At 36.7% G+C, this 14,272-nt stretch overlaps 1 protein-coding gene across 1 annotated transcript in view; it reads left to right on the top strand.

Annotated features, from left to right (window-relative positions):
* Nucleotides 1–14,272, top strand: part of INSC (inscuteable homolog (Drosophila)) — an 89,754-nt gene that overhangs the window by 24,631 nt on the left and 50,851 nt on the right. The window contains exons 3-6 of the mRNA XM_010077814.1: nt 4,625–4,970; nt 5,473–5,525; nt 7,172–7,295; nt 9,592–9,705. Of these exons, the coding sequence (XP_010076116.1) occupies nt 4,625–4,970; nt 5,473–5,525; nt 7,172–7,295; nt 9,592–9,705 (637 nt within the window). The remainder of the gene's footprint in view (nt 1–4,624; nt 4,971–5,472; nt 5,526–7,171; nt 7,296–9,591; nt 9,706–14,272) is intronic.

Here is a 14,272-nt window from a genome sequence, read left to right as displayed (position 1 = left end):
CTGCTGATGCAAATCTGTTCAGGTTAATTTAAAATAATGTGCAAACAGAAAAAAAAGTCACAATACTGAGTCACTGAAATGTAAAATGCCAGAAGAAATTATATGTTAATAAAGTAGTGCATGTGAGGAGGGGAAGGGAACTGAAGGGCGATCTCTTTCAGACATATAAAATAGCAAACTTTAAATTATGTATTCTCACTCATGGAAAAGATTCTGAAATCAAAATAAGTAGATTTATGGGAAGTTAAAAATGAAACAGCCCTCTGGAAAACATCTAAGTAAAAGAGCAATTTAATTTTGGGAATTCTTGGAAAATAGGGACAGTGCAGAAAATGTAACTCAAATATATGTATCCATAGTTTACCTGAATCTTGGATATTGTATGCTGTTCTTGCCATCACATCTTAGGAAAACTTAGGGAAACTGGAAAAGGCTTTTTGAAAAAAGTGGGGAAAGTGGATGATCAGAGGAGTGGAATCACTTCTGCATGGTGACAGACTAGATAGACGGAGTTTGTCTACCTTGGAAATGGGATAACCAAGAGAAGACAGGGTAGGGCAAATAAAGTAATGAATTACACAGAGGGTGAATGCAGAACTATCATTCTGGTGTCTGTTAGCATACAAGAACTGAAGAGCTTGTGTTAATATCTCCAGGCAGCAAGAATAAAACAATAAGAAACACTTTTTCATAGAAAAAGTAATCAAACAATGTGAGACACTGCCACTAGATGTTGTAAAGGCCAAAAGTTTAGCTGGGTTCAAAAAGGGATTAATGGCTACTTTTGTTTCATGAATTGTAAAAACATCCTGCTCAGACACAACTTCTAGCTTAGGAACTTCCTAAACCACTAATTGCCAGAAGATGGGAGGGAGGGGTTGCTCAGCTCTTGCCATGCCTCTTATAATCTTTCGTTATGCATCTCCTAATGGCCATGTTGGGAGCAGGATAATGGGCTAGACAGATTTTTTTTTTTTTTTGTCTGACCCATTATGGTTGTTTTTATTTTGTAGGCGTAGATATTTTTTTTTTTCAGTAATGGGGGGACAAAATGGAAATTTTCAACTTGTTCTTGGAGTTCAGTAAGTGCTGTCTGGAATATGACTCCTAATAGCTAGTTAGGAATGACCATGCTTTTTGCCTTCTTTATTTTAATATATAAAAAATTAGTCTACAAATTCATCTGCTGAATACTTAGGAATATTTTATCTAAATACAAGGAGATGTGGGTGAAGCTGAATCATTTGTGTATTTCGATTGACTAATCATGATATACATGTATTTTAAAAAATAATGTGTCCGAGAAGCTGACATAGTGAGCAGGGGGAGTTTTCTGTGGTTCTGTCTGAAAGGAGGTGGCTGGCATTATTTTTGTCGTTGCTGTGAGTTAGGGAATACTAAGTTTCAATGACAGAGCATCCTAAATTCTACAGTGGTACTTCTGACAATTAGTAGGAACAGTGGCAGACAAGGAGAGTTTCTTTAACATCTGTACCTTTTTTGTACAACTCTATCATCCTTTTTTCTTATTAGAGTGAAGATTAGCTTTTGGGTTTAAAGGAAGTATGAACTTTTTTTGGGCTTTTTTTCTGATTAAGCTTCTGTTGTAGGTTTTCTCCATTTGAATTTATAATGTAGAAGTCTATTTGTACTTACTAAACAGATTTAATCAATTATCATAGAGCACTTTAGAAAAGAAAAATACATTACTTTGTGTCAAATGAGTTTACCCTGTACTGCATGCAAACTATGCACATCGTTACAAATCTTGGTCTCAAACTTCTAAAGTTGTTATTTTTTTGTTTATTAGGAAACCTTGCTTCAGATCCAAAAAGGCAATAAGGAGACTACACGTAGCAAGAAGAAAGTGAGCCACAATCGATCATGAAATGCAATTACACAATATTCAAAGCTGAGTGAAATAAAGACCTTAAATAGCAGTAGCCTGTAAAGTTTAAAATTAAAAGTAGTTTTATCACATATGGTGAAAAGGGGGATTGAATCAATGAAACTGATCTCTTGTATCTTGTTTGCTGTTGATTTATGTGAAATTATACTTGAGGTGAGCCTCCTTTTAATTTGTATGTTAATACATTTTGTTCATTTGTGGAATATTACTTCAGTGGTCTGGAAGGAGATTTCTTGAGTTCAGCTGATGCTCAGTGGATAAATGGAAGTGCAAGACTTAAAAAGGTCTTTCACCTGGTCATTCTTAGCTTGGCTAACGTACTTGCAGATTTTGTTTTGACAGTAAGGCTTTATATAACAGCACACAGCATTACTGCTGTGATGCTGAGTTGCAATAAATCAGTATCTGAATGGGAGCTATAATATAAACTTTGTTTTGTCCTTTCTGATACAGCATCGTATAAAACTGCTGCATGTATCCAGAAGGTAGACAACAATCCACTACACTGTCAGGCTAGCTGTAAGATACCAGTAGAAGTTTGGAAAAAATAATTAAGCCCAGTCTCTCTTGGGTTCACTTAATTTCTTTTCTTCTTTACCTTTCATCTTCATTTCTTTGGAATCCTTTAATATCAATCTGTCTTTCACTAGAGGAAGAGATACTAGAATTTTGAAGTATTTTATGTTAAGAAGACTTGCAAAAAATTAAAACTGAGATTTCAGCTGGTGAAAACTATCAGAAAAAATATTTTATGCATTGTAGATCAGAAATCAGAAATTCTTGCTGAGTAAAGTACCCCTTTTAGAAATGCATCCTGTATGTGAATATTACATTTGTTGGTCATACTTGTGTTTATAAATTCTGCAGAAATTGTTTTAGACACTTAAAAATCAAAATCTTCTATGCCATGGAAACTTACAGTGGTTCTTTGACCTCTTGGCCTTCTGCTTTGTTTTATTACCAGTGGATGATGTTGCATTGAGAGGCGATATAATTGGGCTAATTGAGGACAGATATGATAAAGTCAGTCTTTATGATCGCAACCATGATTAATTTCAACAACCATCAATGAGAATGTTTTAAGCTTTTGCAAAAAGATAAGGAAAATTTAATTTGAAAATACATTATGGCTTTCTTTGTTGACAATAACTTTTGCCTTTTTCCCTTAGTTCTGTGTAACTTTCATTTAGACATATATTTTTGTATATACTTGTGTATCTACTATTGATATTAAAAATGTTTTTATAGATATATTTATGTATATATTTACTGGAGGAATTTGTCTCTTATAAGGATTGGGGAGGGGAAATCTAAACTAAAATAATCTAGACCTGCTGTTAAATCTGAAAAAACCTTTGGACAGATGATTTCTGGAGATAGTGTCTCTTCTGGCCTTGGTTTGGAAGCAAGGGTCAGATGGGACCCCTTGGCAGAGGTGATGCTCCTTCCTTCAGGAGCTCCCACCTGCAAAGGGAAACAGAGGGCCCTCCTTAGGTGTGGTAGGCAAGTGTCAAAATACAAATCTGGGAGCCTGCATTTTGTGCCGATGGCCTGAGAGACCTCAGGAGGCAGCAATGGGCCAGGCAGGCCTCAGGGAGAGGGAGCAAATTTCCAGGGAGTCAAAGGGATCAGAGTGCTGCCACTAAGGAATTCCCTGAGCTAAATGAAAGAAAAGCAGAATCCATATGGTCTGTCTGCAAAGACAAAGTAGGTAAGGATGAATACAGTTGTGCAAACTTTGCTCTGTCTGGCCTAGGGTCCTACACATGACCTTCATATACTGTTAGATACAACGTTAATAACACTAGTCCTGTCTAATAAAACCTGGCTCTGGATGCGTGTATGGTTGGGGTGAGGATTAAGGGTTTTTTGTTAGGATCTAGGCAACTTTACCCCAAGGCTCTGGGGAGGTCAGGATCCCTCACAAAGATGAGCTCAGAACAGCTGCTGTCTCGGGCACCACATTTTACTAGCTGGAGGGTGCAAGGGCAAAAAATGCAGGCCATTGCCCTTGTGTCAGCATATACTCACCGAGGAGTTTCTTTCAGCCTCACTGGTTCACATAGTTGCTGTAGTTATGCTTTGGAAGTCAGATGTGCAAACTGTACGGAGAGCAGTGGGAAATAAGGGGGAAGGTAAAGAAGTGGTCAGGAAGTAGAATCTAGATGAGGTTTAAGGTATTATGGTATGGTGGAAATAGATACTGCTGACTGTCATTCACTGTCTTGGTCTGGCTCTGTCAGTGTGGGTGGAAGGGCTTTGGAGAGATGCTGCCAGGTAAAACTTTTTCTGTTAAGAGTCTAATAGGCAAAGTGTCTAGAAAAAGCTGACATTACAGTCCCATAAGCAACAAACAGACACACCCATAACTTTGCTCCCTCATCACATTAAACTCTCAATGTACCAGAAGTAATTCCTCCAAAAAGTGTAGTCTAAACTTCTCTGTTTACTTATCTCTACTCTCCGCTCATTTTTCACAAATAATTTTATGGCAGGGTAGGTGGTGTAAAGGTGATTAGAAAACCACAACCTGTGTTTGGAGGAGAAAGCTGGGCATGTCGCTGTGTGACTACAAGCACAGTTTTTGTTCAGTTAGTTGCCTTTTGTCAATCAATTGCAACCTGGTAGGTGGATGCAATTGTATGGTATTGGTGGTGGTTACTGTAAGGTTGTTTTGCTTTATCTTAGTCTTGCTTCTCTTTCTCTGCCTTCTAGCATGCACTTAATTCAGGTGGACTCTGTTCAGCGATGGATGGACGATTTGAAGTTGATGACAGACTGTGAATGTATGTGTATTCTCCAGTCCAAGCCAATCAGTATTGAGAAGGATGAACAAAATGAACTTATCCTTTCCTCACAATATAGTACATGTGATAACTTGCAGCAGCTATTAAAAAGAGCTTGGATCATAAGCACAGAGTTGACTAGGATTGCTCTGAAGGTGGAGAAGAACAGATGGCAGAGAGTCCACAGCATGACAGTCAGAGTCAACTGCCATGTGCGTTCAATGATAAATGAATACAATACATTCAGCCGGAATTTTTCAGAAGAAATGCACCAGGTAGGATGGCTTACCTGACATCAGGTTTGTCTTTTCTTTTTTTTTTTTTAATTGTAATAATTGAAACTTACTTTAAACAATCTGTAAGAAATCCTTACCTACAGAACTGGTTCCTTGTTTAAGACTTCCTAATCCCTGTTCAGCAATGGAAGCATTCTTGACTCACTTTGGATTCTGTTTTATCATAGGGTTGATTCCGAATATTAGTAATGTTGACAAATTATGTTGAAAAATAGGGGTTTTTTTGAGGACTACTGGACTGAAGTAATTAAACGCCCCACTTGTTAAGTTCCTTTGCATTTACAATATAGAAAATACTGTCTTTTTTGTTAACTTCAGTTTTATTTCTACTTGTTTTATCCAGAAAAATAAAAGGATGTCCATATGAAATATTGTTCTGGAGGGTTTTCACCTAATTATCATAAACAAGTATTATTTATTTTTAAAGCAATTGTGTGTATGGATATTGTTTTAAAACCACTTTCTCTTTCTCTCTCTGCAGTTTGAAAAACTTCTAATAGACAAGTGTTCAGAATTTACAGCATTCACAGAAAGGTAATTAAAATTTTTTAGTTGAAATATAATTTTGCTGTTTTATTATGTTGTAGAATTTCTAATGAGAAGTAAAAATCCACTAACACCTTCAAATTTTTGAGCTAGGCCCCTACAGTTATGAAAGGCTTTCTAAATGTTAGCCTCTGGTGGCTGAAGTGAGTTGCTTTTATTTAAAACTGCATCCTAATGAAAGATGAGATCTGCTGTCGCACAAAGAGCCTGGCATAGACACAAAGCTGCATGCAATTGGATTTTTCAGGGCTTTTGGACATCAGTGGAGAAAGTCTGGCTCTAATGATGTCAGTGGCAAAGTTCCCTTCAAGTTCTGTGGAGCCGAGATTTCAGCTGGTGTGAAAACTTACATTGCGAGACTGTCGTACAACATGTTCCTGTATGAATATATCCACGTATTAGTAAATCAAACTGAAATAAATACACATTCCTTTAAATTGCAGTTGTAGGTTTACTCAGCTCCATACACTCCAAAATGCTGAGAGTAGAAAATAAGATTCTCTTTATAATTCTTCTCATGATGTTTCCCCTGCCTAACATAAGTTATCCTGTTACCTCTAGCACAGTTCAATCAGTCTTTTTCCATTTACTTTAAACACTGTCCAAGTCATTCTGCTCAGCGGATCATCGGGGAAATAGACACCATCTAATTATCAGGAAAGAACACTTCTTGAGCAGTGTTGCTTTCTGCCAAACCCGCACAGCTCAGACTTTACTTTTATATTCTACTATGAGACACACTGATTTAATGAGAGCTCTGATCTCATAGTGTCTGCCCCAAATCAGCCTTCTCCCTTCTTGTCTGTTTGACAAAAAGTTGGTATAGGTGGATGAAAGACAGGTAAAGCTGAAAAGGGAGAGCTGTAGGAGGAGACACTGATCAGCCAAAAAGTATCTTTTATTACAGTGGCCTGCCTGGGTGGAATATGTTTTGACAATTCAAATGAATGCATTTCTGTCAGGAAGTATTAGTTATTTTGTTTGAATTGTATAAAGTTTTCCATTTTTACTTAATTTCTTCAGTTATAGCCAAATATCACTGGTTAGAGGATAGTTATACTAACTCTGTGAAGTTGCTGTATGTAATTTTTCTGCATAGAAGGCCACATTTTACTTTTGAATATGCTGTTTAAATTTAAATAAACTTTACTCATTTGAACATGCATCCATTTAGGATCCTTATCCTGTTGTCATTAAACTATGGCAAACAAGGTAAGGAAACAAAAATTGAGAGTACTTTGGTCATGAAAGGTGGATGGATATACACAGCTGCAGTTAAAACACAGGCATCCTAGAGTGATTGTAACTGTTAGCCTAAGAGGTAAATAGCAGTTACACTGGTATAAACACACAGCATCTGCACCAAAATTTGGCCTGTGAAGTAAATTGTGATCCCAAAATTATTCATTAATGTCCACTGTTGTCCTTTGATGGTAACTTACTATGTGTAGACAAAGCTTTGATTAAGGCCTGGTATGATGCTAATAGCACAATGACAGTGTCATTGTGAATGGTTGAATTCCTGTTACATCCCCGTTATTCACACAGAGCTCACCTGTGACAACCAGCTTAATAAAACAGTAGTTGTCTGTTGCATCTTTTTTCCTTCATCCTTTTCATTTTTTCCTTTTCAGGTGCATACAAACTGAAGATGAACAGATACTGAAGTCCATGAAATCTTGTATTAATGAAATGCTCACTACGGTTGCTCAGTATTTTGGCCAGTTGATAGAGCTGGTTTTAACACATGAGGCACAGGTTAGTTTATAGTTACGAAAAAATAGTCTTTCAAAATTGTTGAATCTTGAGGGCGAGTATACATTGAAAGGAGGATTAGAATTACAGATCTCAATTTTCAGCAAGCTTATGATCAGTAATTCAAATATTTTTCAGAGAAATTTAGGTGTTTGTATTCTCACATTGTCCAATAACTTCAAGTCCCAAACCAAATTATCTTGTGGCTCACTATGCTACTTAATTTTTCTGTTAAGTCTCATTCATTGCAAGCCATCTAATTCCTGGACAATGTCTTGTTAATAAGACCTTTGGACATGTTTTCTCTTCCTTTCATACTGACACTGCTTTTCTTTAGAAACCTTGAAAAAAGTATCTCCTGCTCTCAATGATTCTCATTAAAAGCTGAACTTTTTAGAAGATGTACATATGGCAAGTATGTTATTATAGCACACATTTTAACCAGTGCATGTCTTAGACTCTAGGAAGTAGTGATAAAATACAGCGTTGTGTACAGGTTATATGTGTGTGTGCAACCTTCCAGAAACTGCTGTAGCCTTGCAAGCATCGTGTATAGTTTCCAGTGGTGATTAAATGTAGATAAATGCACTGAGTAATTAGTCTGAGACTACAAATGCATTAATTTTTTACCATTAGACCTTTCTTGAAATGGTAGTAAGTAGCAGCTTGCAAGTCTAACATCTGTCTTGACTTACACTGTTTTTTTCTTGAGTTCTCATTAGAAATCCCTTTGCACCCTCTAATCTTCCTCAAATGAAAAACCCCAAATGTAATTAGGCTCAATTAATTTGTCCATATTTTAAAGGTAATGTTATGCTGAAATTTTGTGTTGTCCCTGTGGAAAAAGAGGAAATCAAAGCTAGTGAAGAGGAAATAGTTAAATAGTATTTACTATGGTGCTAAAACAAAATTAATGTGCGGTATTGGCTAGATTATAACATACCTTGATGCATTAAGATAGCAAAAAAAAAAAAGTTGTGGCTCTTTCAGAACTTTCAGAAATAACCTTTATAGTTTTAAAAGATTATTACTAGGAGGTGAGAATCTCCAGAATACATTTGCAGAGTTACAGTCAAACTAACAAGCTACTTGCTAATGCACTTTGGTTAGGATTTTTGAGAACTACGTGAAATGCCACATATGAGCTGAAGTGTGTAAATAATTTTGCATATTACAAATTCAGTGACTAGGCTGTAGTTGTTTTAACCCTTGTTTTTTTTTAATCTGAAGAGCAGTTCTTCATTGATACTATTTCTGCCTTTTTGGCACTTCAGCACCTACTGATACATCTGAAATCTGAGTCCCCTTTTCTTTTGAAGGAGCAGAATTAATTACTCTGCATCATCTCAGGTATATTTGTGTGGCTGAAGACTTGAATTAGAGGTCATTACTAAAACTGTTTTTAAGAACACTTTTCTGAGCCATTCAGTCAGGCTGCATGCCCACTTCTGCCATACAGTGACATTGTGTGTGGGTAGTTTGCTCTGGAACAGAGTAACTGTCTGTGTGAGAGTCCAGAACTCAGTTTAAATTGTGTACTTAAGAACTTTCTTTTTTAATGACTGTATCAGGATTTTATTCAGGATAGGTTCTTATCAAAATGTGGACTGATAAATTATGTCTTGTATGGAACATTTTTCTAATGCTAAAGATGGGAGAACATAGCCTCTTAAAGGGAAGATTATTGAATTTTGTATAAATAAGTGTAAAATGTGGGATATGTCCCTGCACTTCTTTGGAAGTTGGATTAAATGTAAAAATGCTTAGCTTCTTCCTTCTAGCAAGTATAATTAATTTTCTGGGTTCATCAGTGTTCTCAGTCATTACAGAGCCTTAGAAAGCAGTGTTAGAAAAAGTGTAGCAATATTCCTTACAAATAAGACGGGATCTTATATCGCCTTGTGATACAGCTTCTACACGAAGACAATTAGTTGCCTTCTTAAAATTTTAGTTCAATTTCAGGAGAAACCCTATAAAAATTTACTAAATACCTGAACAGTTCTTTATTGAATGTTGTCACACACATAGCTGTTCTCTTACTCTATGCATATTTATTTTTATGTATTGCTATTATTGGTTATATCTATTCAAATGCAATGACAAGTGTGTTAATGTTATCAGTCTGACTCTTGCCCATGTGTATGTGGTGGGTTTTTTTTGTTTTGTTTTTTTTCCTTTGGACAAGAAGGAAGATGATATGGATTTAAATGAACTAGACTTTCTACTCCATCTTATCTTTAAATATAACATAATGGTTTTCATTGGAAGTAAATTATGTTTATTATCTTGTGTCACACAGAACCTGCTGAGACAAATAGAGTTGTCGGATAGTATGTACAGCACTGAGTTGGCGATTAGTAGTTTATTCAGCCTTACCCAGGAAGGTGCTCATCTGTGCCGTATCATAGCTAAGGTAAGGGAATATATGGATCGATACAAAGTAAACTTAGTAATACAGGTGAGTTATTTTACTTAACACAGTAGTGGTTCTGAATTTTGAAATGTACAATACAAGATTAAAATCTAATAATCTAGGTTAAAGAAGAACAAAATTTACTCTGAGAAAATATTTTTTTTCCTTTTGCTGCTTTTGCAAACCTTACTCTGCAGAGTTTATTACCCCAGTTAGCCTCTTAGATTTAAAAAAAAAAAAGTCCACAATCCCCCAAATCTTTAATAACGCTCAATGCTTGTGCAAGCAACTGCAGTAGGATGGTAAGCTCCAACAGGCTTCTGGGCGTTGATTAAACTACAGTTGTCTTTGTGCCACCTGAGGTTTTACCGCTCCCTTCAGCATCTTAGGCATCTTTTTAGTGTCTCTTCTCACAGTATTTTTTAAGTATCAGCCACGTAAGTGCAGAGAAACTTAACAATTGGCCATGCATATAGCTGACTATGCAGAGGAACAGCAAGACACTTTCAGCTGTGTGTACAGAGGAGGTTATAGATATATTATTAAAGATGTAATTTTAGAAATACTTTGCATTCCATTATTTTCGTTTTACAGAGGAACATCATTACAGTTACTTCTGGCAGTGTGTGTTCTTGTTTACTGAGTAGTTGAAGCTAACTTTTGGTATCAAAGAATAATTCTGCCAAGATCAATGATAATTGGCAATCCCTGCAGTGTTTACACCTTTGAGGACACTTGGATCTTGGAAAAAGTGAGAAAAGTAGGGCATTGTGTGAGGTTGAGGATAGGACAATCACAACCGCAGTGTATATAGACAGAAGAAAACCTCCTTTCCCAAGCTTCTGCTTGTGGAGTGGTGTGCCAGTCCTTTGTCCTGCTCAGAGATGAGGTTAAACAGCAGCATTTAATTAATTTTACTTCTGATTTGCCTTTAGATGGATGTTTGTACTGTGAAAGGTACTGATCTGTTCTGAAGGCTGCAAATGAGGTAGACTCAGAAAGGTGTAGTGGATCTCTGCAACAGCCTGAGAGGTTTAATTTTTTCTAAATTGGTATTTGAGCTCCACTCAGTGGTATCCAAAAACAATGTTAAAAAGTTGAGTATTGAGGAGGTGCAGAACTGAAAAATTGAGGAAAATTGGTCTTGTGCTTTTTATCATGGTATGAATTCCATAGCAGTTTAATTTAGCAGAAGTGAAGTCTGATCTTTCATAAATCACTAAATTGATTTATTCCTAAGACCTGGATGTGTGTGAGGAAATGCATGCCCGTATGCAAAGAACCATAAGTGGAGTTCGGTTGCCAAATTACAGTGGTGATTGCATCACCTGTCCTGAGTGTCTGTTTCCTCTGTGCACTGGGAAATCCACTTGCCCTGAATGACCACCATCCTTCACCCTCTGTATTGCTTCAGTTATCTGTATCAGTGAGCAAGGTGGCAGAGGAATTGTAACAGACCAGAATTTTGAATTCAGTCAGTCTTTTAAATTAAGTAGTTATCTATGGCAGTGAAAGTGCAGGGTAATTTGGAAAAAAAAAAATTTGGAACTGTGCCCATTCATTAAGAGGGTGAGAATGGATTCAAGTTTTGCAAAGATCTTGAAACCTCCCACAGCTACAGGAGTTCCCTTGAGATTTGTCACATTATCTTTGGTAAAAATTAGCCAGAGAAGTGAAATATTGGTTTACAGTGAAAGTAAAACTCAACAATTTTTTTTCATATAACCTTGAAATCTTACTCTCCATGACAATGTATGATCTCGTGGAACACTGTTGTTAGCTTTTTTTCCTGTCCCGAGCTATAAATTACAACTCTAAAGCACACCCAGATCTTGGACATGCAAACAAAGAACCAGGATAATACTGTGAAGCTACAATATTACAGGAACTGGTTTCTCACTTTACATTTCAAAAAGGTTTCAGTCTTCTCTCTCCCTCCTTCTTCTCCCCTGCTGATATTTTACTAAAATTTTAAAAGGCTTTGAAAAGCTAACCCCCTATGTTGAAGTGTCACTTATAATTTTATTCCACCTGGAGGCATTCTTGGACTTTTTTTTTTTTTTAGCATGTAACTTTGTAATCTGCTGTGAAAGAGTCACGTTGCTGACTCACTCTGGCAGCCAGCTAGTCGTTCTCACCAGCTGTCAGAAGTATGAAGAGTAAGATCTCTAACACAAATGAGTAGTATCAAGGGCAAGGTAAGAAAAGAAGGGAGAAAGCCTAAATAATAATAAAAATCCTTGAATTCTGAGCTAATAGAAGAACGAACATTGAGCTGTGGTTTTCAAACCATAGTACGTAGCATTCATCTACAAGCAACTACACTGGTGGCAGCATAATGGAGACTCATTTTTATAATTTTTTAAGTGACAATGGAGAAAGGAAGAGCCAAGTAGAGCATTTGTTGCAACTACCAAGGAAAAGTTTTAGTCAGGTTGCTGTCTGCAGATCAGTTACGTACCTTTAGAACCAAATGTTACTAAAATACTCCACTGTCAAGTCTTACGACACATACTTAAGCATCAATCAATGTGACTAACTTGCCTGTATCATTATGTGGGGTTGCATTGCAGGGACATATTCACAAAAGTCTTTTTATTACATGATATCTATTAGATTTTGATCCTGGGATCTTTCATATTAAAAATTATAAATTAGTCTTGGTTCTTAAAACTCTGCCTTCATGTTCTGAGAGCATAAGGAGGTACTAAAACCCAGAAATTAGAAATTTTGAGTGGACTTGAACAACTGCCAAAAATTAGCATTACTTGAAGAAGACTAGTTCTAAATTGATTTGGCTTCATAACAACCAGAAGAATCATTAAAAAATCAGTTCCAGAGTTGCAGTAAGCAAAAGCTGGGACATAGAGTCATAAAGAAAAGGTTTTGTGAAGAAATCAATTTCACTGATGATAATTAGCGTCCAATACCAATACTGTATTGAACTGGATGCTATAATAATAGTCTCCTAAAAGAGAGAGAAGCAAAAATGAAGATAATTAAGATAGCCATACCTGCTTATCACACCCTTCTTTGGAGAATGCTTGACTATTTGAGTTCCATATGGATGTGCAGCCCATCACTTGCTCCAAGGAGGTTCTCATAAACCTTGGCCTTACCTTCTTTGTATGTCAGTTCCTTTTCTAGCAAGTATTTACTATGAAGATTTCTTTGGAGAACACCTTTCAAGATAATTATAAATGTTGTTGTTCATCATAAGGAAAGGCCTGGTGAGAAGTCACTGCACTTCATTTCAGGCTGAAACTGTGAAATTTTACACCCTAGAGTAGGGTGCCTTTTCTCTCGCTCTATTCAGTGGGGCTTTTTCTAGTCATGACCTCCTTCACATACTTTTTGTGATTGTATTTCAGGTGATTTTGTTATCTACTGCTAGCCCTTCTGAACTGCGTCTTGGGGATATCTCCATGAAATTGAATTCCTGTTTATTGAATGTAGGAGGGGAGTAGGTGATAAAGCAGTAAAGCAAGTTTTCCCTCTATTTCAGATACTGCTTCACAGAGTGTGTGAATCCTGTCCCAAATGAAACTTGAATTACAGCAAGAGCAACATTTCATGTGTTATTTGCTCAAAAGCTGGAAATGCCAAAAAGTCTTCAAAGGATAAATAAAAACATGCTTAGACACAGTGGGAGCTTTTGGAAAGGTGCAAGTTAATCTCCAGAGCAAGCGAAGCTCAGTACTGTTAAGTTTCTTTGAACGGCACTGTTTACCTACTTGACCAATTGATGTGTATTCCTGTCACATAGAGTAGCTGTATCATCATCATCACAAAAGATACAGGGGACCAATCTTGAAAAGGGGGAATAAATCCTGAAGAGTGCTGAGGTCCCAGTGAGGGGAGTGTTTCTGACAAGCCACAGAATCAGGCTGGGTATTTTCTACCTATTCCATGTTTCACATTCAGCTCTCTAGGTTCATTACTCGTCATCAATATTTTACGGCTTAGTAATGGCACACAGGGCACAAAATAAAGAGTTTAGATCTCCTGACAAATGCAGTGATAACTCACTTCCTGTCCATCAGAGGCAAAAGCAGGGCACTCATTTGTCATACGGAAAGCTTCAAGCAAATGTGCCAACATCACTTGAGCTTTACTACTGTTGTTCCCAAACTTCTGCTGTTGTGACTGAAGTAGATAATCAGTTCATCTCTGATTCCACTGAACCATGGGGACTTTAAAGTTAATAATAAATAAATAAAACAGGTACCTTAGATTTAGGGACAACACTGCAATAGCTTTTTTCTAAATTTTTCATAGATAATTTAATTACTGCTTGGGTGAAATATCAATATCCTTTTGTGGAAGGAACAGCATATGACTGAAACTTTTCTTGTTAGTGTGCTGCCTCTTTTTAATTGAAAGGCTCAAAAATGTCTTTCTGCAGTAGGCTGTATAGAGCAGTACTAGATATAAGACAACCGTACAGATATATGCGCACTTCTTACAATTCCAGAAATAAATTTTACTCTTAGCAAACCTCAGTAAGCCTGCTGTTTTCACTGATCTTACAGAAATTACATATACGTGTGGAAAGTCATAATATGAA

This window comes from Pterocles gutturalis, unplaced genomic scaffold (genome assembly GCF_000699245.1).
Source record: "Pterocles gutturalis isolate BGI_N339 unplaced genomic scaffold, ASM69924v1 scaffold10633, whole genome shotgun sequence".
Lineage (NCBI taxonomy): Eukaryota > Metazoa > Chordata > Aves > Pterocliformes > Pteroclidae > Pterocles > Pterocles gutturalis.
This window is presented reverse-complemented; position numbering and strand designations above follow the sequence as displayed.